Source organism: Oryctolagus cuniculus, chromosome 19, assembly GCF_964237555.1.
Source record: "Oryctolagus cuniculus chromosome 19, mOryCun1.1, whole genome shotgun sequence".
Taxonomy (NCBI): domain Eukaryota; kingdom Metazoa; phylum Chordata; class Mammalia; order Lagomorpha; family Leporidae; genus Oryctolagus; species Oryctolagus cuniculus.
In genome coordinates, this window is record NC_091450.1 from 29965646 (window position 1) to 29991147 (window position 25502).

Here is a 25502-nt window from a genome sequence, read left to right on the forward strand (position 1 = left end):
AGAGCGGACCCAGCGTCCCTGACACTGCTCCCTATTCACACGCACTCTGGACTAGGCGACCATCACTCCAGCACCGCATGGCTCCTTGCTCCTCCACTTCCCCTGCTACACACACGTGCACACACATACATGGACATACACAAACATTCACACGTATGCAAGGCAGGCACGCACAAACATGCACATGCACACACAAACATGCCCAGACACATACACACACACACGCACACACACATGACGTCTTTCCCACAAGGTGCTTCCATAGCAGCCTAGTCTCTCCCCATCCCCCGAGCTCCATCTCAGGCAGCTCAGGAAGAACCAAGAGCACTCTTCAGAACATGGCCTCTGCAGCTTCCTGCAGCCCCCACGCCCTCCCTTGCTGGCACTGCCCCGCCACGCTGATGGCCGCACAGAGCTGTCGCCACCTCTGTGCACCCTGCACTCCTGCCCTCTCTCCCTCAGTACAGCCAGCCCTTCTCAGGCCTTGGGCCCCATGGACACAGCCCCCTGACCCTCCCCCCTAACAGGACCCCCCCTCCACTTTCCTGTATCAACATTCCATTGCTTCTCCATCCTAACACACAATAGCTAACTCCATTGTTCTCTTATCAGCTGCCCATCTTCTGTGGGTTCCCCTCCAGAAGGCGTGAGCCTCACCAGGCAAAGCCAGCATCCTGGTCTGCGACACCACCCGATACAACATCCCCAACACCTCACACGGTGCTGCCTCAAGCATGGATCCAGACTCACGCAGCCAGTGCACGAAAAAGGCGATGGAGGGGCTGGCGCCGCGGCTCACTAGGCTAATCCTCCGCCTTGCGGCGCCGGCACACCGGGTTCTAGTCCCGGTCAGGGCGCCGGATTCTGTCCCGGTTGCCCCTCTTCCAGGCCAGCTCTCTGCTGTGGCCCGGGAGTGCAGTGGAGGATGGCCCAAGTGCTTGGGCCCTGCACCCCATGGGACACCAGGATAAGTACCTGGCTCCTGCCATTGGATCAGCGCGGTGCACCGGCCGCGGCGGCCATTGGAGGGTGAACCAACGGCAAAGGAAGACCTTTCTCTCTGTCTCTCTCTCTCACTGTCCACTCTGCCTGTCAAAAAATTAAAAAAAAAAAAAAAAAAGCCAATGGAGGACCCAGTCTCAGCACAAGGAGTGGCCCAATAGTTTTTTTTTTTTTTTTTTTTTTAAGAGAAAACAGTAAAGACTGTCCACTGACGCTGCTGGGGCTCAAAACCACACCTTTTCCTCCCAGTTTCTGCTCTGTTTTGTCCTGTTTCAGCATTTCTCATGCTTGAAAAGGCTGCAATTTACTGTGCTCTCCAATCCCTAGCTTTGTACCACTAACCGATTGCTATCTGAACACATTTTTGATACCTTAAAATCATAAGAAAATGTCAACATTTTATACGGGGAGCAAGGAAATGAATTGGAGTCAACAGTGAGGTTAATATGAAAAACCCACGCTAACAAATACTATATGTCATTGTGGCTAGACTGCATAATGAGCTCTGAGCTTCCTGGCAGGCTGGGGGAAAAGGGAACATGAACAGGTATGTGCTGGATCTACAAGGGCAATCAGTGCCCCAGGACAGGACAAACTCCTTCTGATCCTGAGACGAGAGGTAAGGAGGTGACAGTCCCTGGTGCAGAACAGGGAGCGGGAATTCTTCACAGCCTGTCTTCCTGCTTGCTTGTTTTCAGTAATGCTGTTTTTTTTCCTTGAGGTGTCACATTCCTCTAAGTGATTGTTCAACTTCAGGCTACATGTTTGATTCTTTTTCTCTGTGTGTAGACACAAAGTATCTATTTTTTAAATACAACACCAAATGCCTTTCTTACAAGGCTTCCCACATAAGCCGACAGCAGCAGAGGGCAGTTCATCGGAACTGTGTTTCTGGAGGGCAAGGATGGGGATTTCAAGTGCACCCAGAAGAAAGAAACCTGTACAGTTTCATGTGTGAGATGAATAAAAATAACTGGGATATAAAATATGTTTTCAAGAACCACAAGCTCACTAACCACCAGGGCTATTTTATTCAAGAGTCTTGGAATGAGAAGCCTGAGTCTGACCATCCCAAAGTCAATCAAGAGACAAGGAAGGGCTGCTGGGGGGGTTCCTGTGAACCTGGTCTGACTGCCCCACTTTCTGCAGATGGAGGCAGCGTTATTCATTTTTATAGGTAAATGGAGGCCCAGAGAGGTACAGAAACTTGCCTGAGGTCACACAGCAAGCTAGTGGCAGGATCTTCATGCACCTGCACCTGTGCTCTGAAGGGAGATGGCTCTTCTCAAAGTTTTTCAGACTCCAAAGTAACTCCAGTAGCTCCGGTCTGTCCACCATCACCTTGAAGGGCAAGACTTCTCACTCAAGCTCCCCAGTTGCCAAGAGCCTCACGTACAAGAGCTATAAGGCCTCCAACAGATGCAATGTAACGTCAGGTCTCTCCCTCAGAAGCCACATCCATCTCCCACCACCTGGGCCATCCCCGCACTCACACTCTCCCTTCTCCTCCTCAGCCTCTGCGGTGGGCCACAGCCCCACTGGACCCCACTCTCCAGGGACGCTGAAGGAAGGAACGTGGGCTCAGCCCCTGAGCCACGGCCTGGGCGTCTCTTAAGATACACGCTCCAGAACACAAGCAGTGGCCTCCAAATCAAGAAGGCGGGGGCTGGACCCAAGGGAGCGGGCACCAGTTCCTCTCCTGGGATCCCGCCGGAGCAGCGGGTGCTGACTCAGCACTTGCAACAGCACCCCCCCCCCCCGCCGTCACTTTTCATAACACTGCCAATACATCAGCGCCCCTCTCTGCCAATCCATCAGAGCCAAGCATACGCCTGCTGTCAGCAGTCCCCTGCAGGCAGGGCTCACAGAGGGACCTAAGTCTGTCGCCATGGCCTCTGCACGGGCAGCCCCACTGGCTCTTTCCCATTTCACCCCCCATTTATCACTTCCACGGTCGTCGAGAGGCAAACATTGGAACCATGTTCTGTGTCCAATCTGCTGCCTAGAGAGGTTGTCAAACGCTGCCGATAGCAAGGGTGTTACTGTTGTTGAATAATGATAACTGCCACGACTACCACAGTGAGCGCCACTGCTCCTACACACCTCTGCACCAGGCGTGTCACAAAAATCCCCTCCGAGGCTGACTGATCACCAGGTGACCCTGCAATGTAAGAGCCACCACCACCTCCAGTGACATTCCGTCTCTCGGTTATGGTCTGGCGGCCCCCGCAGTAACAGACGTCCCAGGAAAGCAGAGTTGCTCGCTGAGCACCGAGCCCTCCGCGTGCTGCGTGCTGAGCAGACACACCCACCCAGCTGAACAGCAGGCAGCACGCACTCACCGCAGGCCAGTGGTCCCGACGGCGCTGGGCAGCAGAGCCGGCCCTCCGCGTGACTCAGGGTCATTTCGTCCTATCACCCCCCTCACCCCACAAGCTAGTCTAACCTTATTTGCCATCACATTTTCTCAAAGTCGTGGGTCCCCTCGTTTTGAAGTTCCATCATTGATAGACTCCTTAATTAAGTTTTAATATTTATACTTGTGCCTTGAGGCGGTATTTTAAATAATGGAGGGAGCATTGGGGAGAGCCTCATGGCTGCCTGAGGATACAGCACAGCCACGGTGAAGGTCGGTGGCACAACAGCATGGCAGACGTGACTCTGACAGGTGACCCGGTGACCTGGGGAAAGTCCCAGAAGCCAGTGTTCATCCGCGGCCGTGTTCCTGTGTGACTCCCACGCTGAGTGGCAAAGGCACGGCGAGCAGCCCCATGTCCTTCCGAGCCAGGATTTCAACCATCTCCTTACACGCCACTGAGGGATCGCTGTGGTCTTGAAGTCCTTTCTGTGTCAAATACAATCTCCCTCTAGGAACGTGTTCATTACTCCACACGTTAGCTTATAGGATGCAAACAAAATGGTCTATCTCTGAGAAAGGTCAAATGTCAGACGTATATACATGATAGACCCGATTTCCAGGAGTCCAGAAAAAAAAATGTGACCCGTGAGGACCTGAATAAAACCAAATGCTTTGATGTGGCTTTGGCTGAAAGGGTCAAACCTATTTATGTAAAAAGAAAAGTCATCAGGGACAGGAGCATCTTCAAAACCTGTGCTTGGATCTCAGAGCAGGAGGTTAAAAAAAAAAAAAAACACACACAAAGAAACCCGCATCCATGGGGCGGGACGCGTCACTACCAGCAGGGGACGCCTGCTCAGACCCAGGTTTCACCTTGGCTTCCGAGGGGGAAGCTCCGGCCACGGCGTGATGTCGACTGTGTTACAGAAAGAGCCGGACTCCCTCCGGCATCGTGGCGGCCCCACACCTGTGGATTAGCAGGTCGCAGGCCCCGCCCCTGCCATCTCCCCAGAACCTGGGAGCTGCCCTTCTCTCTGATCCCAGACACCGTGTGAGTGAGCTGCTGGACAGGGCCTGTCGCCACGGCCATCGTATGGACACTTAGATACCTGTGAAGAATGTGGGCCTGTTGTGTGCTCGTCGAGACAAAACCGTTACGACAGTGATGGCAACCTTGATCAAAACGCTCAGGCATACGCATGGGGTGTTTTTGCGGGCATTCCATGACCACAGTTCACAGCACATGCAGATAAGTAAGGCCACAAAGAGTCTCATGAAACATGGCGACTGGCGTGAGCAAAGCAGAGCATACAGGACAGACAGGGCCATTCGAAATCTTATGTAAACCCCATGTTCTCCACACATTGCGTGTGTTAGAGAATGACTTTACAATTAGTGAACAAGGTTGACTAAGGCAATGCTACCATCCTAGGAGGCCCATCTGGGAAAAAAAAAAAAAGGCTTTCCTGTGAACGAGAAGAAATGTGCACCTGCTCTAAGAACTGAACTTCGGGGCAAGTCGTGTCAGGAAGGACAGGAAGCCAGACTTCACCAACTGACGTCCACCCGCCAGTGGGCAGCTTGGCCCTGATGCTCCTGAGAACCGGAGAGCAGGTAGCAGAGGTCTGGCAGCTTCAGCTTGGAGGGCTTGAGGCTTCTGTCAAGTAACCTGTCACTCCCTTTCCGCTTCCACATGCAAGTCTTCATCTCTTAAAAAAAAAAGTGTGTGCAGAGAGCAAGCTCCTACCTCTCCTATACTGCTGGTGTCACAGGCTGATGGATAAGGAGCCTTCTACTTAGGAAAGAAAACTAACACAATGCAAGCGCTCACCCTGTGCCGGACCCTGCTCCAACTGCTTATTGCTGTACTCAGTTCTCACGGAAAGCCCAAGGACAAAAACCCTCATTTCACAGGGGAACAAACAGAGGCACAAAGATGATTAAGCAAGTGGCCCAAGGATACACGGCCAGCAGCTGACACAGCCCAGAGCCCCTGCTCTTCTCTGCCACAAAGCCTCAGCCTCTGGATCGCAAGGCACCACCTGTTCCGAGGACTCGTGTCCTTCTCGTCCTAAGCCTACGCAACCCTAAGCTTACTTAGGGGAAACCCATGGTATTCACAGGGATCTAGGCGCTCAGAGGAAAAGCAAGGGGGCAGGGAGGCAGCCCCCTGTGCCACCACTATTTTTACCTGCCCGGGCCCCAAGTGCTTTGCCTCCGAAGAAAAAAAAAGATCTTATCCAAAAATAAATCTGCTGGTAGCGGTGCCCTCTGTGGTCACTGAAAAATTCAAAGGCTCCAACTCTCTCATGTTCCTTTTTTCCCTTCCTCTTGCAACAAAGATAAATGGTAAGTGGAGGATGAACGAACTGGGACAGGGACAGGGGACCAGGACAGGGGCGCGGGGCTTGTGCTGTGTCCTAAACTTGTGGGGACACAGCCAGGCCTCTCTGTGTGCTGGACTTCAAGACACAAACATGAATATAAAGGAAAACCCAAGTTATGATGTATTGTGTTCAGCTCAAGCAAAGCTATTCCACCATACGGCCCCCACTCTTTCCAAGTTCCACTGAGAGACCCACCGTCAGGTGCCAATTTCCCAGATGCCTCCTGAGATCCCCAAGCTATGAGCAGCCCTGTTTGAGATGGTCTTGGATGAGCAGGTGCACCCAGCTCTGGGCCCCCAGGAGCTGAGCACCCCCCCACCCCGTTCTCTGACAGCAGAAAATGGAGTTGGCAGCCCAGGAGCAGGGCAGGATCCAGTTCTCGCCCTCCCTGTCCACGCAGAAAGCTTCTGGGCTCTGTGTGACACCTGGTCCCTCAAGCCGGTGCCTCAGAGGAGCCAAGTCCACCCACGGGTAGCGCAGGGAGGTGAGGACCTGCCCTGGTAGTGCCATCCTTGCCAGGATCCCCGGACAACCAGGAGCCTGGAGCAGATAAGGGCTCCCACACATCCCGGAAAACTGAGACCCCTGCCCTGCGTCTGCTCCCCCAGGTGACGCTGCTCAGAGACACCCAAGGAACCAGGGGCCGGCAGGAGTCGCAGCTCTTGAGTTTCCAGACTGATCCCTACCCTGGGGGGTCGCGTGCAGGATCTCTGGGCGCCAATACACACAGCTGTTCTCCCTCCACCAAGCCTCCTCTTCCTGCCTCCCACAGTGGGGAGGGGGGGATGGCGGGCGGACGGGCAGCACGCATCCAGACGCCCTCCCAGCCTCTAGCTGCCTCCTCCCTCAGACCTCCAAAAGGCCTCTGAGGAGGCAGCGACTAGGGGGTGGGGGTGGGGGGGACAGGCGGGGGGCGAGCCGAATACGAGCTTCCCGTGGGCCGGGGACACTGACCCAAGTGCGCAGGCAGCCTCCTGCAGCTTATGCGCCTGGGACTGGCTCCCGGGAGGACAGCGGCCAGGCAACCCCTGCGCTCGCTCTGGGGCAAGGAAGGACGTGCGCAAGGAAGCCAAGCGCAGGAGGCGGGGGCCCAAGGTCTCGGCTGGAGGGGGCTGCGCCCCAAGACAGGTCCACGGGCACAGGAAAAGTTCGTGTCCAGAGCCCAGACTTGGCGCTGAAAGAAGGCCAGCTCTGAGGAATCCAGTCCTCCCCAAGGAGGGAGCCTCAGGGCCAGTACCGGGGGTGGGGGTGGGGGGTGGGGCGCGGACAGGATCACTCCGCCTGGACTTACCTAGAACTTGAGCGGGGCGGCGGTCGTGGTGGCTTCTCCTCAGCCCCCGACCCCCAGCGCTCTCTGGACCCCCCAGGCCACGCTCACCATTAACTGGAGGAGGCGAAACAGGACGCTGGCTTCTTGCACGCCGTCAGCAACTTCGTGGGCAGGTCGGCCCCACCCTGGTGCCCCCGCCTGGGCACCGCGAGGGTCCGGACAGCGTGGGGGCCTTGATGCCCACTGGGAACGCGGCCCCAGCGCAGGTTTTTCCAGCCCCGGGTGCGCGGTCAGTTCTCGATCGCTCTGCCTGTGCTGGAGGCTCCGAGTTCTCTGGCTCTGGACGCCGGGGCGGGGCGCGCGGCTGTGCCCTCCAGACGCGGGTGCGCGATTCCCTCCTTCCCTCCACCGCCCCGGAGGAGGCGCACGCGTGGGTCCGGTGGCCGCTGCTGCCTCTGCCGCTCCCGGGGCTGGCGGAGCGTCCTCACCCCAAGGCGGGTGCAGCCCGGGCCGGGGCGAAGGGGGAGGGATTCCCTGCCGCGAGTTCGGGTTTCCCCACCCTGCGCGGACCCCGGGCTCTGTCCGCGGCTGCTGGCTCGGCGAGAACCACTTCAGGGCAGCGCAGACAGCACCACCGGCTCCAGCTGGAGGAGGCGGCTCGGCTCACAGGGGGACGGGAAAGGAGGTGACCTTCAAACCCCGCGTCCGGGGAGACCTGGAGGGGGCTGGGGCGGTGGGGAGGAGCGGCTGCACCGAGGAAGCCCCACGGGAGAGCTCGTGGGTGGGCGGGAGACCGCGCGGGGGAGATCTTCCAACAAAAATACAGATTAGAAAATAAACAAAGGAGAGCGCGCAAGGAAACGTGTGCCTGTGTGTGCGCGTGTGCGCGCACGGGCGTGTGTGTGCGCCTGTGTGTGTGTGTGTGTGTGTATGTGTGCGCGCGACAGGCAGAGAGCAGCCCCGGCTGCCGAGCCAAAAATAATCCGGGGCTCGCGGGAGCGCCCCCTCCCCCTCCCTGGCCAGCACCACCGCGGTCACGCGTGCAGCCCTGGATCCCTGCTGGGCGGCGGCGGACACGCAGCCCCGGCGTCAGGTAGCTCCGCTGAGGGCAAACAGGGTCAAAGTTGGATGCCAGGTCCAGAAGTGCTCTCTCTGCAGAGAGTAAGTCCCCATGGTCCCCACAGGGCTCAGTCCCTGTGCACCTGCACCTGCTGGCATCCCGACCCCCTGCAGGCACGCTCAGTGCACAGGCAGCTCCTTGCCCCACAGACTTCTGCTCTGGGCAAGTTTTCTGACTCATTTTCAAATCCCAAACGTTGGCAGAGTTCAAGTCCTACAAGAGATCAAAAGTTAGCCAGACCCAGCCCAGGGTTGGGCGGGGCAGGGGATGGGAGCAATGAGGGGCTCCCCTGCACAGCGTTCCTGCAGGGCGCCAGGTCCGGCCCCAAGTGCCACCCCTGTATGGGGCCTGACCATCGTTCTCTTTGCCATGTCCTCAGAGCCAGGAGCCGTGGCTCCCTAAGACACAGGGTCGCTTCAGGCACTGATTATGCCTTTACACTGCTGCATGGATCTGACGCTGGTGGTTTCTCCATTCCACCGCCCAGAAATGGGAGGATGGATGAGGCCCTGGGACCATCTCTCCTCTCCTCAGCCCCACCCTAGGTGCCCTAACCCAGCCTCTTTTTTGCCCCACCCCCCTTCTTCTGAGCAAACATTCCAAGTGATTCTGCTGTACAATGAAAACAAAGTAAGGTCTAGTGAGTGCAGACCAGCTCCAGGTCATGTCATTAGCAAGGAGTCAGGCACCACCCCTGAAGGTTTCCAACTCCCACGTGTACCACCCTGCCTCCCGCGGCACAGGTTAGATTCCAATCGGGGTGGCGGCATCTGGGGCTCATGCTCACTTTCCCATCCTGCAGGCAGTTTCTGTACTTCTCTTCCAAGCTGAGCTGTAAGATTTCCAAAGTAGGGACCACGTCATGGGTGTCCCTTCATGCCAAGAAAATGCAGGTACTTCCAAAAGTTCAAGGAAAGCTCAGTGACACATTTATTGTGGTGTGAAATACATTTTGAGATCCACCCATGGTTTCTGCATAACACCCACTTTACATGAAGTTTTGAAGATCACTGGTATTCGTGGATTTCAAGTATCTCTTGCACAAAAATAAACTTCTCTCTTAATTCCATTTTCCACAGGCTTTTTTGAGGTTGTCTCCACTTTCCCAGTGCCTCAGATAACAGCAGATTCGACAGGAGTTTCTTTTCAGTCCTATCACACTAAGATTTCTTTCCTTGTCAGAATAAAACCAAGGAAGGAAGCCCCTGCCTAGAACTAGAACTTCGCCCAGAACTAGAACTTCGCCCAGCCACGCGATCTTTGCTCATCATTTGAGAAAGTAAGTTTGCAAAATCGAGACAGACATCTCTATCACTGGCTCCAGTGATTTTGCAATTTGGGTTGTTTTTTCCCATTGGCTTCCACAGGACTCTCTTTGGTAATAATAGATGCGTATGTAAACAACTTTTTATTTCTGTATACTAGTCTCTTCTCCTCCAGTGACAGCACAATGGAGCCATAAATCTGGGTTAGTAACATCATCATCATTCCCCCCCAGAAACTGTTTACAATGGGAAAGCCACCGAATTTAAATGTAATTGTCTAGCGGTGCAGGGAGATGAGATGGGTTGTAAAAGAGGTAGTCTCAATTTAAAAGCAAATTATCAATAATGAGAGAAGAAATAAATGGCAGTTAATGGGAAGTTCAGCTGAAATATAATGTTTTGTGCAAATTCACCAACAGGAATTGCTTTCTTCTATACTCCCTCATTTTTATTCCAGAAGGGAAGAAATGAATTCCATCATTCAAAGCAGAAACGCTGGCTGTTGTTTCGTTAAAATGGGGAATCACTGAGCCCTTTTATTGTTTTTAATATATATTTTACCATTGGAAATGAAATAAAACCTGTTCAACTATCTGAAAATCAAGGTCAGCTTGAATCTGTTCTGATTTACTTATGTGCAAGTAGAAACGGGCGTAGACAGATCAGCAGTGAGTGCCAGCCATGACTCACTGGCATCTGTGTTGCTACGTGGCTTAAGGAAGCTTAAAATGAGTAAGGGAGACATCCATTACAGTTTAAAACAAAATCAGAGCAAAGATCAGTATGGCACACTGCTGTGCTGCTCGCTGGGCAGGCACTCATTCCTCCCAGGGACCCTTCCCGTTGCAGGTAGAGTGTTTCCGTCATTTCTGCATGTGCAGCCATTGCATTGTCATGAGAGGTGCTGAAATAGACAGCTCCCAGGACATCCCAGGGACAAGTCACATGGAGGAGGTTAAAAAGAACAATGGAGACTTTGGCTCCGCCTACTGGACATGAAAAGTACTTTGCCATTTGTGATAGAAGCAGATGCCTTGCGAGACGCTGGTACACCAGAGGGACTTGGGAGCCTCACCCTTGCGGACAGGTTATCTACCTTAGAAATTCCATGACCTCTGTTTCAAACTGGGAATCTTCCTATGGTTCTCGACTGTTTCTCCAGATGAGATGAAGCATCTGCTGTTCCTCCAAGCTGAAATACACCTACAGACTCTCTCTTCCTGGATAGCTTCTACTTCTCTGTTAGAACTCCATTTAGACATCATTTTCTCCCTGACAATTCCTACCACCCACTCACACACACACACACACACACACACACACCCCTCTTTGGAGCTTCTCTACTGTATACTGCATGTTATCACATCACTACTGCCAGCCTATTGTAAATGTTGTTGTCTTCCATTAACCCGCACCTGTAGTCCAGTAAATAGCCAGCCACATAAAAAGTTCCATCAACACGCAGTGACTGCTTCTTCCTGCCCAGCAGAACACTGCTGTCTAAATGGGCTCACCACTTCGGGCTGGGCTGTGACATCATTTAGTCTCTCCTTTTCTCAGTCATCCAACAAGAACCTACCTTGAGGTTAGCCCCCCACAAAGTCCACTTACTAGATAAATGAGACAGATCTCAGATCAGAAATCATGTAGTCTCACAGGACAAGCACGAACATCAATAAGCGGTGGCAACAGTTATGAACAATTTGGCTAAAACCAAATGGGCGCACACAGCCAGACGTGTGGAGAGGTGGACGGTCACACAAAGCTGGCTGAGGCAGACACTGCCAAGCAGAGAAGATAAACAGGAATTAGGCAATGAGGTGTGCACATGACTGGAGAACACAGCTTGTGAGAGAGCCTGAAGCAAGCAACATAGTTCCTGCAAGGAACAGCCAATCTGTTCAATATAAATCAACACATGAACTTCAAAGGCCTGGCAGGTGGCATGGGGCATAAGACAATAGATGAGAAAGCTCAACACACAGGCTGAGGAAGCTGTCCTAAGGCACTGAATGGAATCGTAAGGCATATCTGCTTTTCCACAGGCAGTAAGGGTCTCTGACTGCATCGAACCCGGGCTCCTCCAGATCCATCACCACCACTGCCTCCGTGGCCAACATCCCACATCACGTGTTTCAGAGACCACCTTGTCCCATTGATCTTTTTTTTTTTTTTTTTTGGACAGGCAGAGTGGACAGTGAGAGAGAGAGACAGAGAGAAACTGAGAGAGAGACAGTGAGAGAGAGAGAGACAGAGAGAAAGGTCTTTGTTCCGTTGGTTCACCCCCCAAAATTGAGCCACGGCACCGGCCATGGAAAATTTCTTAAATATAAGAGAACAATGGGGCCGGTGCCGTGGCTCAATAGGCTAATCCTCCACCTGCAGCGCCGGCACCCCGGGTTCTAGTCTCCGTTGGGGGCACTGGGTTCTGTCCTGGTTGCTCCTCTTCTAGTCCAGCTCTCTGCTGTGGCCCGGGAAGACAGTGGAGGATGGCCCAAGTGCTTGGGCCCCTGCACCCGCATAGGAGACCAGGAGGAAGCACCTGGCTCCTGGCTTCGGATCAGCACAGTGCGCCGGCCGTAGCAGCCATTTTGGGGGTGAACCAACGGAACGAAGACCTTTCTCTCTCTCTCTCTCTCACTGTCCACTCTGCCTGTCAAAAAAAAAAAAAAAAAAAAGGAAGGAAGGAAGGAATTTTCCAGGTGATCAGAATTTAGTCTTGTGAATTCCAGGGTGGGAGACTGCTCCCAAACACACTAGAATTTTTGGGATGATCAGCGATCTCTGAGACAGGAGAAGGATGGGAAAAGAAAGCATCCTCAGAGCCAGGCATCCTTCCTTCCACCCCTGCAAGGCCCCTCTTGAGCCACAGAACAGAGGGCGCTGTGCTCAGCTCGGTTCACCGACAACTCTGGATTCAGTGAACTCTTTTGCACGATGCTAGCATTACATCAGACCTCTCCTGCCCCAGAGTTCTCACCCTCAGGCTTACCTGAAAGCTTTATCACCATCTGGGTCAACTAACAAGCTCATTAAAACAGGCTGAGGCCCCCAGGGGATGGACTACGCCTTGAGTTCTCCACTCCCCATTCAGTCTCCGGGCACATGGCAGATATTCGATATTTAGTTATTGATTGGCTGAACTAACTCACCATCTATCATGGAGTTCAGGGATTTGATATTAACCAAGCCATTTAATAATGAGCTCTCCAGTGTACGAATGAGTTCCTCCTCTCTGAAATGACACATGCGTTCACGCTCTGTTCTAAAATGCGTCTGAAACACTGACCATGAGAACTTCCCCTCCTCACTCTGGACTCGACCCTTCTCCCATCCTGCCTGTGCAACACTAAATAAAAACGATAAAGAAAAGAGCAATGGTAATAAAAGAGCAACATGGAGGACACCAAGGCCAGTAAGAAAAACAAGCAGCAGCACACGGCATTCACTACGCAAGCTCCTAAGTGGTTGGTCTCTAGACAACTCCAGCTCTAAGTCCAATCAGGATGTGCTTTCCTGTTGAAGGGCAGCCACGTTTAAGAGGCAGAGGAGGGGCTGGCGCTGTGGCGAAGCGGGTAAAGCCGCCACCTGCAGTGCCAGCATCCCACATGGGCACCAGATCGAAACTCGGCTACTCCACTTCCGATCCAGCTCTCTGCTATGGCCTGGGAAAGCAGTAGAAGATGGCCCAAGTCCTTGGGCCTCTGCACCCTCTTGGGAGACTGGGAAGAAGCTCCCGGCTCCTGGCTTTGGATCGGCACAGCTCAGGCCATTGCAGCCAACTGGGGAGTGAACCATCGGATGGAAGACCTCCCTCCCTCTCTCTCCCTCCCTTCCTCTCTCTCCCTCCCTTCCTCTCTCTCTCTTTCTCTCTCTCTCTACCTCTCCTCTCTCTGTGTAACTCTGACTTTCAAAAAAAAAATAATAAATCTTTTTTTAAAAAAAGAGGCAGAGGAAACTCCGTGACGTGACCATGGCCATCTGGCAGACACAAGCTGAGTCACGCTGAGTTGATGAGGCGTGACTCAGGATACATCATGCCTCACTGTTCACCCCTCCTCCATGTAGGCAGGCTGAGAACCAGGTCATCAATTTATCCTCCCAAGAGCAGGGATTCCTTGTCTGTGCAAGTGGAGTAAGACAGATAGAAGGGGGAGCACGGGGTTCTGAGAGACAGCTTATATAAAAAGCATTCCAGAAACAAATAAATTGAGCTTGACTAGAATCAAGCAAACATTCTTAAATGCTTGCCCTTTAAGTAGACAGTAAGCTCTGTCTTTGATGCAGGGAAGGCTACTTGACGTGCCATTTAGTATACTTTAAACCAACATGCTATCATCATCCAGCATCGAGAGATAAGCAGATGAAATTCTTGAGTAAGACAGCCTGCCTTAGTGGCAATGTGAGCTAAGGAGGAGATGTTGAACACCACCCGCCCTTCACGCTCCTGTATGTAAAATGGGGTAGGGGGTGACGACCGTGAGGACAAGGGTGACGATAATGTACCTGGGACAACAAGGGTCCCTATGAACACAGTGAACACTGCAGTGCCTCCCACTCCCATGCACGGTTCGTTCTCCTTGTAGGTGAGTGGTGGGGGACCCACTACAGACTCCAAGTCATCTGCTCTGGGAAAAGGTCACCCATCTGTTTTGGAGATGATGTCCTTGACCTAAGTGCTCCAGCCAAAGCCACACTGCTGGCCAACAATGAACACACCAACACACTCCCATCCCTGTTCATCCAGAGCTGATCACAGAGTGCTTTTCCTGCTCTGGAAGTAAGAGCAATCAGAACCTGAACGTTTGTCAGCTGTCCTCATTCACTACGGAACAGCAAACCGGGAGCGAGAAGTCCGCTTTCCTCTCCTGCTGGGTAAGGAATAAGACGCCATCACATGCCCCCGTGGACTTGCTCGGAAGAGGAAAACAAGAACGCTACTGAGGGCTGACTGTGTGCAGCCTGAGGAACACACAACTCCAGAGAAGATCTGCACTGCTACTCTCGTCTTACAGATAAGGAATCTGAGGCTCGGAGAAACAAAGAAAATTTTCAAAGCTTACAGGCTTAGTTAGCTTGAGAATTCCTTTTTAAATGCTTAGTAGTTGGGGCTGATGCTGTGGCGCAGTAGCCTAAGCCTCCACCTGCTGTGCTGGTATCCCATAGGGGCGCCGGTTCAAGTCCCACCTGCTCCTCTTCTGACCCAGCTCTCTGCTGTGGCCTGGAAAAGCAGCAGAAGATGGCCCAGGTCCTTGGGCCCCCAGTGCTCCCACGTGGGAGATACGGAAGAAGCTCCTGGCTTCAGATAAGCCCAGCTCCCCAAATGTTGCAGCCATTTTGGGAGTGAACCAACGGATGGAAGACCTTTTTCTCTGTCTCTCCCTCTCTCTGTCTGTAACTCTACCTCTCAAATAAAATATTTTTAAAAATTTAAAAAAGCTTAGTAGTCTTCTATCAGAACTATTGCAACTGCACAACCTGTTATTTTTTTTTTTAATTACTTGTTATTTGAAAGGCAGAGTGAGAGAAAGAGAGAAAGAGAGAGAGACCTTCCATCCATGGTTCACTCCCCAAATGGCCAAAACAGCCAGGGCTGGGCCAGGCCAAAGCCAGGAGCTCTGTCCAGGTCTCCCATATGGATGGCAGAGAACGAAGTGTTTGGACCATCTTCTACTGCCTTCCCAGGTACGCCGATAGGAACGAATAAGCAGCAGAGCGAGCCAGTACTCCTAATTCAGGCACTCTGACATGGGATGGCAGCGTGGCAAGCCGCAGCCCCCTCCAAAACCCGTCCTTATATACAGGGGATCCAAAGGCCACTGAGATACCAGCGATGATGTAAATATTCAAATGTCCTAGAAGAAATCATTGTTATAAAACATAAATTCCACTTTAAATAGTCCCAACAAAAGTCAGCCATGAAGGTTACAAATAAGACTTCTCAAGGAAACAAAAAAAGTGAAAGTCAATGAGGTGTAAATAGTTAATGAATTTATAATCAGAACATAAATAGTTCTGCCTTAATGTACAAACACCTCAGGGGGGAAAATGCTCCATGTATTAGCAGCACAGAATATTGACAATCGATTTTTTCCGATGCAGTTATTTTAAGTTCCCGTCATTTCATCACCAATGGATAAGTAAAGATATTTAAGCCATTTAGGATGAAATATGGAACCATACAAGGAAGATTATGCATCTGTAATGGTTACTGGTAGACTGTTGATGCTCTGGGAAGCAAAGTATCTGTAAATCATGTTCACGGCACGCCTTACAATGCCCTCCGCTTATTCCTTACATTTCAATTAAGAGGTATCTGAACAAAAATAAATCACTGAGTTTTTTTTTTTAAACCATGTAGTAGATAACCCGAGGTAAGACCAGTACCCGGCTCAAATTCGGGGTAAGAGGAGTCGAACAACAACTCCTAACGGACACACCTCTGGCATCTAGTCTCTCAGGAATGATCTCCCATGAAGCGTCTTTCCATCAGCCCCAAGCCGCTCTGACAGTTATCCACCCCACTACTTTGAGATGAGCTCAAGAGACTGTTCAGGCCTGGCAGTGTGAGTTAATCGGCCACCTATGATGTGTGACATCCCATAGTAGAGCGCCTTCTTCCACTCTGGCTCCCTGCTAACGCACCTGGGAAGGCAGCTGAAGATGGCCCAAGTGCTTGGGCCACTGCCACCCCTGTGGAAGATCCAGGTGGAGTTCCCGGCTCCTTGCTTTGGACTGACCCAGCCCTGGCCACTGTGGCCACTTGGGGAGTGACTGAGTGGATGCAAGATCTCTCTGTTTCTCTCACTCTTCCTTTCAAATAAATGAAGTAAGTCTTTTTTTTTTTTTTTTTTTTTTTTTGACAGGCAGAGTGGACAGTGAGAGAGAGACAGAGAGAAAGGTCTTCCTTTGCCGTTGGTTCACCCTCCAATGGCCACCGCGGCCGGCGCACCACGCTGATCCGAAGGCAGGAGCCAGGTGCATCCTCCTGGTCTCCCATGGGGTGAAGTGCCCAAGCACCTGGGCCATCCTCCACTGCACTCCCTGGCCACAGCAGAGAGCTGGTCTGGAAGAGGGGCAACCGGGACAGAATCTGGCGCCCCGACCGGGACTACAGCCCAGTGTGCCGGTGCCGCAAGGCAGAGGATAGCCTAGTGAGCCTCGGCGCCGGCCTGAAGTAAGTCTTAAACATACATTCTGCTCATTAATCCACAGATGCCCTCTGACTTCTGCAGGGCCAGACACTCACCCAAATATTTGAGACCAAGTAGTGAACTCGGGAAACAGCGTCCCAATGGCCAGGTACTGGGGAAAGGACAGAAGTCAGAACAAAGTTGTTATTGAGCAAATAACCAGTATGAGCAGCTGCAGATCATTTTTACTCAACAATTCAGGGAGCTGCATGGAGCCTGTCCCCTAGAGTTACCCACCCAGAGGCCAATGGAGATCGGCTGCTCATGGACCACCTGCCATCCACCACTGGTCGAGGGCTTGTGGTGTGTGGGTGTGGGTGGGGACTGATAATCCCATGCCCTCCATAGGCATGGGTAGAGTGGAACCCAGTGGTCAGGAAGAGTTGGCAGGCAAGGACGTCCATGGGCTGGCCCTGGGAAGGCCAGATCCATACGTTTTAGTGGTAAACACGTAGGGACGAGGCCCAGAGGCGGGCGATGGTGCACTGTCCTCTGTATTCTCGCATCCCGATGCAGAGAGAAGGGAGCACGCTGGCTGTGCGGGTCAGTCACGCTGCGGGAATGGGAACACCAGCTTCTCTCAATAGCTGTCAGGCTCCACGCACTGAACACCCTGTGGTTGCCAAGCTGCAGTTGGTAAAGGAGCCACTGGTAACGCTCACGGACACCCAGATCCCGGGTCCCACCCTATGTGTTCTGATTCAGGAAGTCTGAGATGAGAAAGAGAACCTGTATTTTCACACACACACACACACTCACACACACATACACACATTCTTCTGGCATGTTCTAAGTACCTGATGTGGACTGGGTACTTCGTCTGACAGGAGAGTAGCTTGTAGACAGGGTTGCAGGTGGGAGTTTAACATATTTTTAAGATCTGAGGGCTTTGTGCCTGGATGTTTGCCTTCTTGAAAACGCAGTTGCTTGCTGTGCTCTGAGACTCACAGAAAGGTGGTAATTGTGAGTGGCAATCTGAAGCGCTGATTGTGCACCACGAATGTATTACAATCTACAGGTGTTTTGCAGGCAGCCCATAGGAACACTCACCAAGTGCTGCTTCGAAGTTGCTGGAGCCATAACGAGGACTACGGAATAGTAACATGACGCATTAGGAAGCATTAACAAAGCAGGCTTCAGGAAAATCAAGTCCTAAGCTCCAGCATGCAACGCAAAGGCAATCGAATTTTTCTGAACCAGGTCTGTCCCGTCCAAGGCCTACCTGATTCAAGGTATGAAGACAAATACAAGCAAATGAAGATGCATTGGCAGTATTAGGTGAGACACAAACTGAGAGAATCTTTTTGCTAAGTGTTCTTCCTGTGTGTGTGTGTGTGAAAGAGAGAGAGAGAGAGAAGCAGCAGCAATGCCCCTCGAATGTTGTGGCTGCAAGAGAGAGAGAGATAGAGAAGAAGCAGCAATGCCCCTCGAATGTTGTGGCTGTGAGAGAGAGAGAGAGAGAGAGAGAGAGTGAGAGAGAGAGAGAAAGAGAGAGAGGAAGCAATGCCCCTCGAATGTTGTGGACCTGGCAGCCACACAAAAAGTTCTGCTATGACGCAAGAGAAGGTGTGTGTGTGTCGGGGGGAGGAAAGCTCGAATCACTGCCCTACAGTATCAGGTAGAATTTCCTTTCCTCCTCCTCTATTTTTAGTCTAAAAAGTATTTCACGGATGTCAGCGACCATTAATAGACCGGCAAAGGAAGGGGCAAGCCACGTGAGGACTGTCGAGGAAAAGGCCATCAGTCTGTTTGATTTCTCCGCTTTCTCTCAGTGTTCAGAGGCTCCAACACAGGCTGGCTTGCCATTATTCCGTAAGGCAATTAAGCAACTTGGCAATAAAAGCAGCCACATCTTTCTGGAGTAGTTCACAGAGAATACAGAACAGCGCAAGACAGATGTTGAACCAAAACCTCAGTGCTTATGTGAACACTCTCCTCAGTGCCAAGGCTGAACGCTCAGCCAGAGTGCTCGCTGCCCCCATCCTCCCCTCTTCTGGGATCATTTTCCATCACGTAATCCTTCCTTCTGCTCCATCCCAAGCTCTCCTGAGTGTCAGGGTAGCGTCATTCAAAGCTGCCTTATGCCGCTGTTCAACCCTTCTTCAACCCTTCTTCAGCCTTAAACCCACCCTTGGTTCCAGTTTGCTTCTGACCACCAAGAGTTTTGCAAACAGCGACCTAGTTCATCACCTCCAGCCTCACCACCTGCTGGAGTACCATCGACTGGCTTTCCCATGCAGGTCAGTTCACTGAAGCTGGTGGGTGAGCTCATTCCTCGTCCACGACCAAGTCCACTCCATGGCGTCAGCTGCCATCGGTCCATCGCCGGGCCACTCCCTGTGAACTCGGACACAGCACACCCCTGACCACCTTCTTGCCCCTGGACCGCCCCATCGTTGTCTCTCTGTCTGTCCTCTCTGCCTGGACCTCCTTCAGTGAAGTTCTTCAAGTCTCCACCCTCCACGCATTCCCCTGAAGTCACTTCCTGTGGGTGGCATATACGACCCCAGGCTGCTGGGTCCCAAAGCGCTCTGTGCCCTTAACATCTCACCTCAGTTCCCATCCCCCATCTCCTGCTCAAAACATCATCATCATCACCCCACTGTTAGGGAGGAGCTGCTGTTTACAATCAATCTACTCACTCATTTTTAAGTACTTACTGAGTGCCTACTATGTTTGTAAAATACAATACCAACAGAACTCCAGTGTACTAGTTGTCTCTTGCTCTTGTTAGTGTATGTAGCCCAAAATTTAACAACTCAAAAACAATGAACGTGATCCCACAGTGCCTAACAGCCCAGGAAGGGGGAAGGCTCAGGCGGGTGCCTCTGTGCCGAGCCCTTTAGTAGGACAGGAATCAAAGCATTGGCTGTCGTCACAGCTCTATCTTCAGACTCCACTAAAGAACCACCTACCGGCTGGTGCTGCGGCTCAATAGGCTAATCCTCCACCTTGAGGTTTTAGTCCCGGTCGGGGCACTGGATTCTGTCCCGGTTGCCCCTCTTCCAGGCCAGCTTTCTGCTATGGCCCAGGAGTGCAGTGTAGGATGGCCCAAGTCCTTGGGCCCTGTACCCGCATGGGAGACCAGGAGAAGCACCTGGCTCCTGGCTTCGGATCAGCACGATGTGCCGGCTGCAGCGCGCCAGCTGCGGTGGCCATTGGAGGGTGAACCAACAGCAAAAAGGAACACCTTTCTCTCTGTCTCTCTCTCTCACTGTCCACTCTGCCTGTCAAAAAAAAAAAAAAAAAACCTACGTCCACGCTCACCAGTGGGCAAGGATTAGCTCCCACAGGTCCTCGGTGGCTTTTGGCTGCTGACCGCCCTCCACTCCCTGTCTCGTGGGCTCTGCACTGGGCAGCTCATGACACAACAGCTGGATTCCCACAGGATAGGAGAGAGAGAACCCAGGAAGGAAGGCAGTGTCTTGACAACCCAGTCTTCCGAGTGGTATCTGAGGATGCATGTCCTAAGACCGGGGGCATGGAGGAAGGGATCCCTGAGGGCTGTCGTAGGGGCCGACTCACACATCCCATACCCAGAAACACTGGCTCAAGTGAGATTTAATCCCGGATGGAAGCAGGGACAGGGGAGAGGATGGACCCGTGTGGCAGCACAGCTCCCATGCCATGCACACGACTCAGCAGGTCTCAAGTCACCCACTCACTTCCCCTCCACGCCTCCCTTTTCTTTCCTTCCCGTTGCTCACCTCATCCTCTCTTGACTGACAACAGCCTCTTAGCTCCTCTCCCTGTGGAAAACCCTCCCCTGCCCACATGCATTCTCTACTTCTCCAAGAACATTTTTCCAACTCTGTATGTGTCAGGTCTCTCTCTTCCAGTTTCAAGTCATAGAAACTCAACTCAAACTAGTTTAAGTTAAGGGGCACATGTGAGTGATTATTTCAAAGCACATGGGCTTCAGGGGTGACTGGAGCCCAACGCCCAAACAGTGAGAACCATTCTCTCTCCATCTCTTCTGCTGTCTTCTGTGTTGGTATCCGCCTCACCATGTCCTTCCATTATGGCATTAACGTTCCCTCCAACAGCTGCAGGCTTACATATAATTTTCCACCAAATCAGTAACCCCAGCAGAAAAAAAAAAGGTACCCTATCTTCATGGTAGTAACAGAAAATTTCCTGAGGTCTCCCTCACTGGCCCAGCTACCACTTACCCATCGTTGGGCCCTCCCACTGACCGGGGAGACACACGCTCTGATGGGCCTGGCCCATGAAGCACAGTGCAGATTCACAGTCCCTGAACCACCCGGTCTGAGAACGGCAGACAGGAGATTTGCTCAAAGCCAACTGGGGCACTGCTACCAGCCGGGAGTTTCGGATACTGCGTGGTCAAACACTCAGGCGATGCAATGCAAACATTAATGCGTCACTTATCAAACGAAGGGCTTCATTGTCTCTCTATTACCCACACGATGCAGTTCCGACCTCCTTGCTCCCACACAAGACTCCAACGAACTGATGCGAACTTCCCTCCCTAGCCACACCCACAAAGATTTGCCAACTGTGCTCTACGGTCTGTGCTCCTCGCACGGCTCCTTCCCTTCCGCCTGCAGTGCTGAACTTCCTCACGTATCGTTTGTTGAGCCACATTCAAGACCCAGCTCCCGTGGCATCGTGCTTTTTCAAAAACACACCCAACTCCGCCTAGATGAAGCAGCTGCTGCTTTCCCAGGAAACTCAGTAATGATCTGTATTTAAGCAGAGTTCGCAACAGGGGCAGTGCTGTCCCTCAGTGGACATCTGGCAGCGCCTACAGATATTTTTGGTCCTCATGCCTGGAGAGAGAGTGCTTCTGGCATCCAGGGAGGAGAGAACAGGGATGCTGCCCAGCCTCCTGCAGAACACAAGGCGCCCCACCACAAAAGCGATCCAGCCCGGACTGTCGGCACTGGCCACGCGGAAAAGCCCTGCTCTCTTGCAACACTTAGGACCTTCTGCTACCGTCCTCGATTTGGTATCTTCCCAACTAGACCATGAGCTCATGGGGCTGGACACCACTGCGTGTGTCAATGCACTCCCAGCTCTAGCAGGTGCCTGGCCCATAGCAGATGCTCAACAAACACTGGCAGAAAGACCCAGAAAGGGAATGAGCGTCCACATGGGCTTATGAAACATCGGCCAAGAAACCAACCTCCTGGAAGGCTTGATGGTGCCCTAAGTGGCTGTTGTAATAGAGAATTGCAGCCGTGGGGTGTGTTTTTTTCCCTTTCCAAGAAGAAAACTGAACAAAACCTAAACTTCCAGATCTGAGGTCATGTGATTTTTCTCTACCAATCCATTACCATCTCCACTTCCCCTTCATTAAATGGCCCCTTGCTTTTCATAATTTCTAACGAAGAAGGAAACAGCCACATGCTCATTGAAACACACATCTCTCCCCTTGTCTCCAGCACCCCAAGCACTTTTTCTGACAGAACAGAACTTCAGGTTGCTTTTTCCCCATCCAACTTCAGGGCTGTACGTGTGAGGTCTCCATCTCAGCACTGCACGCCTGGCTAAGGAATGCACCATGCCCAGAGCTCCGTATTCCACGTGAGGTCTAACACGCTTCTCAGAAAGGACATTCAAATGTCAGACGGAATGATTTACGCTGCGTGTCAATAAAAAGTACTCCAAGGTGCACCGAGTCAATAAAGCTTATTAGAGCAATCTCGGGGCCGAGGATCAGTGCTCCGGGACGAGGACCTCCGAAGTCAGCCCCATCTCAAGGCAAGTGGCATTAAACAGAACACTCTGCAGGGAGGAATGAAATGAAAAGCTTCCATTATTGGAAGAGTTCGTGTGAACTGAGGAACACACGAGGAGCTGGAGGGATGTATGTATGTGTTCCCAGATCATGAAACCCTCTTTAAGCTCCCACATATGGGGAGTTTCTCCAACTGTTAATCCCACACATCCTGTTCACGCACTTTATGTCACAGAAACTTAAGGGGCACGTCCACGTACCGTCTCCTAAGTCCTTACACACACGAGCACATTTCAAAACACGGGTGGGAAAAACGGGACTACAAGATAGACCTGGGGCAGCAGTGAAGATGCTCCCCGGGACACCCCCGTTCCGTACCCCAGTTCCCGGGTTTGCGCCCCGGCTCTAATCTCACCCCACTTCCTGCTCCCTGAGATGCGGCAGGTGTGGTGACCCCAGCACCTGGGCCCTGCCACCCATGTGATAAACCCAGGTTGGGTTCTACCTCGTGGCGTCAGCCTGGCCCAGCCCAAATGCTGTGGGCATCTGAGGCCTGAACCAGAGGATGGAGCATCTCTGTCCACCCGTCTCCCTAAAATGACACAAAATTATATGAAAAACTGTTTAAAACATCAATGTGGGGCAAAACTGTTTTTGAAATCCATACACATGAAAGGTTTTCAAAGATTTCATGAAAAATGCATATTATGAAAAATTATACATGGGTTCCCATATTCTTTGTACCAAAATATGTGTCTTTTTTTTTTTTTTTGACAGGCAGAGTGGACAGTGAGAGAGAGAGACAGAGAGAAAGGTCTTCCTTTGCCGTTGGTTCACCCTCCAATGGCTGCCACGGCTGGCGCACTGCAGCCAGCGCACCGCACTGATTTGATGGCAGGAGCCAGGTGCTTCTCCTGGTCTCCCATGGGGTGCAGGGCCAAGCACTTGGGCCATCCTCCACTGCACTCCCTGGCCACAGCAGAGAGCTGGCCTGGAAGAGGGGCAACCAGGACAGAATCCGGTGCCCCAACCGGGACTAGAACCCGGTGTGCCGGCGCCGCAAGGCGGAGGATTAGCCTAGTGAGCCACGGCGCCGGCCAATATGTGTCTTTAAATTCCATTTTCCTCCAATTTTTGGAAGCACCTTTGCATTGACTATTTTAATACACGTACAGCTGTGGACGGCGGGGTAACATTACTCCCACTTTACAGATAAGCAGACTGAGGCTCAAGGAAGGGAAGCAGAACCTGAAGGTCACCCGGGGGGGAAGCAGCACAGCCTTCCTACGTGGCAGCCGGTGTGGCACTACGAGAGCTGTGCTTAACCACTACGCCACACTCCCTGTGTTGGCTCCAGCCCTCTCAAGCCCTGAGCTCAGATTGTGGTTGGCTCGGTTTTTTCTAAAATCAATGTTTTAATTAGTTTTCATCATTTCAAAATCAGGAGACTTCACACAGAGTTTGCATTTCTGGATGCTCTTGAAAAATCAGAGCATAAGGCCACCTGGGCCTGCCTTCCTGTGGGAGTGCAGAGGGAACCGAGACGAGACTCCAGGTGGGGCGCAGGCCTGCCTGCTCTGTTGATACCCTGCCTACGTCCTGGCACATCCGAACTGGAGCCCCGGGCTCAGCCGAAGTGCAGATGAAGATGCAGAACCTGCAAGAGGGTAGGGATGTGGCCAAAGCCCCAAATCCAGGGAGTGGGAGAGGCTGGATTTGACGCGGCAGGATCCCAGTGGAAAAGACCTGCTGCTCTCAAACTGGGGCAATTGGAGGATTTTAAAAGGCACTGATGGCCGGTGCAGCAGCTCAATAGGCTAATCCTCTGCCTGAAGTGCCGGCACACCGGGTTCTAGTACCAGTCGGGGCGCCGGATTCTGTCCCGGTTGCCCCTCTTCCAGGCCAGCTCTCTGCTGTGGCCCGGGGGTGCAGTGGAGGATGGCCCAAGTGCTTGGGCCCTGCACCCCATGGGAGACCAGGAGAAGTACCTAGCTCTTGCCATCAGATCAGCGCGGTGTGCCGGCCGCAGCGCACCGGCCGCGGCAGCCATTGGAGGGTGAACCAACGGCAAAAGGAAGACCTTTCTCTCCGTCTCTCTCTCTCACTGTCCACTCTGCCTGTCCAAAAAAAAAAAAAAAAAAAGGCACTGGTGGCCAGTGCCGTGCCTCAATAGGCTAATCCTCCACCTGCAGCGCCGGCACACAGGGTTCTAGTCCCAGTCGGGGTGCCGGATTCTGTCCCAGTTGCCCCTCTTCCAGGCCAGCTTTCTGCTGTGGCCCGGGAAGGCAGTGGAGAATGGCCCAAGTGCTTGGGCCCTGCACCCTCATGGGAGACCAGGAGGAAGCACCTGGCTCCTGGCTTCAGATCAGCATAGTGCACTGGCCGCAGCAGCCATTGGCGGGTGAACCAACGGAAAAGGAAGACCTTTCTCTCTGTCTCCCTCTCTCACTGTCCACTCTGCCTGTCAAAAAAATTAAAAAAAAAAAAAGGCGCTGGTAACAGCGGTATGGCAGGTGTAGGGGAATGGCACTAGATACCACCAGAGCCATCATCCTCCCCCAGGGAGGAAAGAGTTAGAGAAGGGACTTAACCAGAGCCTGCAGGCAGAGAAGTGTCGGGGCAGGTGCTGTGAGAGGAAGAGCGGCAGCCTTCAGGTGAAGGGCACCGGGAATCTCACAGGGAGGAGCCAGAGAACGAACATCCTGACCTCGTTTTTTCTCTCTCCCTCCCGTTTCTTATCCAGGTGCCTCCCACTAGGCTAATCTAAAAGGCAGCTCAGGACCTTACTGATGAAGGGCAGAACGCGGTTGGGAGGGAAACGAGGCTTACAACAGGGAAGACGCAGAACACACAGTCCCCCAGCCTGGATTCCAGAATCCAAGCTCTCCCACTTCCCTTGCTGCAACCCAGTCAAATCACTATCCTGGAAATAATAAAGAAACGATAAAGACCACAGCAGACATGGACATGGGCTTAAGACATGCCAGACACTACCCTAAAAACACCGCATGGGTGAATTCACTTGGCTAAGCGCCTACCAGATGCTATGAACAGGGAAACGTAGGGGAGCCCCTCTCTTTCAGGCACGGGGTGAGCTTACATTATCTTGTCTCAACATACTCCAACTTCTCATTCAAACTCACGGGCAGAGAAGACGTCCTATTTTAGAGGAAAGGGGATGGGAGACTGTGTTGTGACTCAG

The 25502-nt window shown here is 52.5% G+C and overlaps 1 protein-coding gene and 1 long non-coding RNA gene across 21 annotated transcripts in view; one reads left to right on the forward strand and one right to left on the reverse strand.

Moving 5' to 3' along the window:
• The window catches only part of RBFOX1 (RNA binding fox-1 homolog 1), a 2206955-nt gene that overhangs the window by 1591136 nt on the left and 590317 nt on the right, over positions 1-25502 (reverse strand). For 2 of the 20 annotated variants that reach the window (XM_070063963.1, XM_070063961.1), the window contains exon 1: positions 7127-7256. The exons of the other annotated variants lie outside the window; for them this stretch is intronic. In XM_070063963.1, coding sequence (XP_069920064.1) covers positions 7127-7129 — 3 coding nt within the window. In that variant the 5' untranslated portion in view covers positions 7130-7256. Of the gene's footprint in view, positions 1-7126; positions 7257-25502 lie in introns of those variants that run through there. 20 annotated transcript variants of the gene reach the window in all.
• LOC138846925 (uncharacterized) lies at positions 7565-11753 on the forward strand. The gene is made up of 3 exons (XR_011384443.1): positions 7565-7703; positions 9321-9417; positions 9861-11753. It is a non-coding gene; the product is annotated as an uncharacterized lncRNA (long non-coding RNA).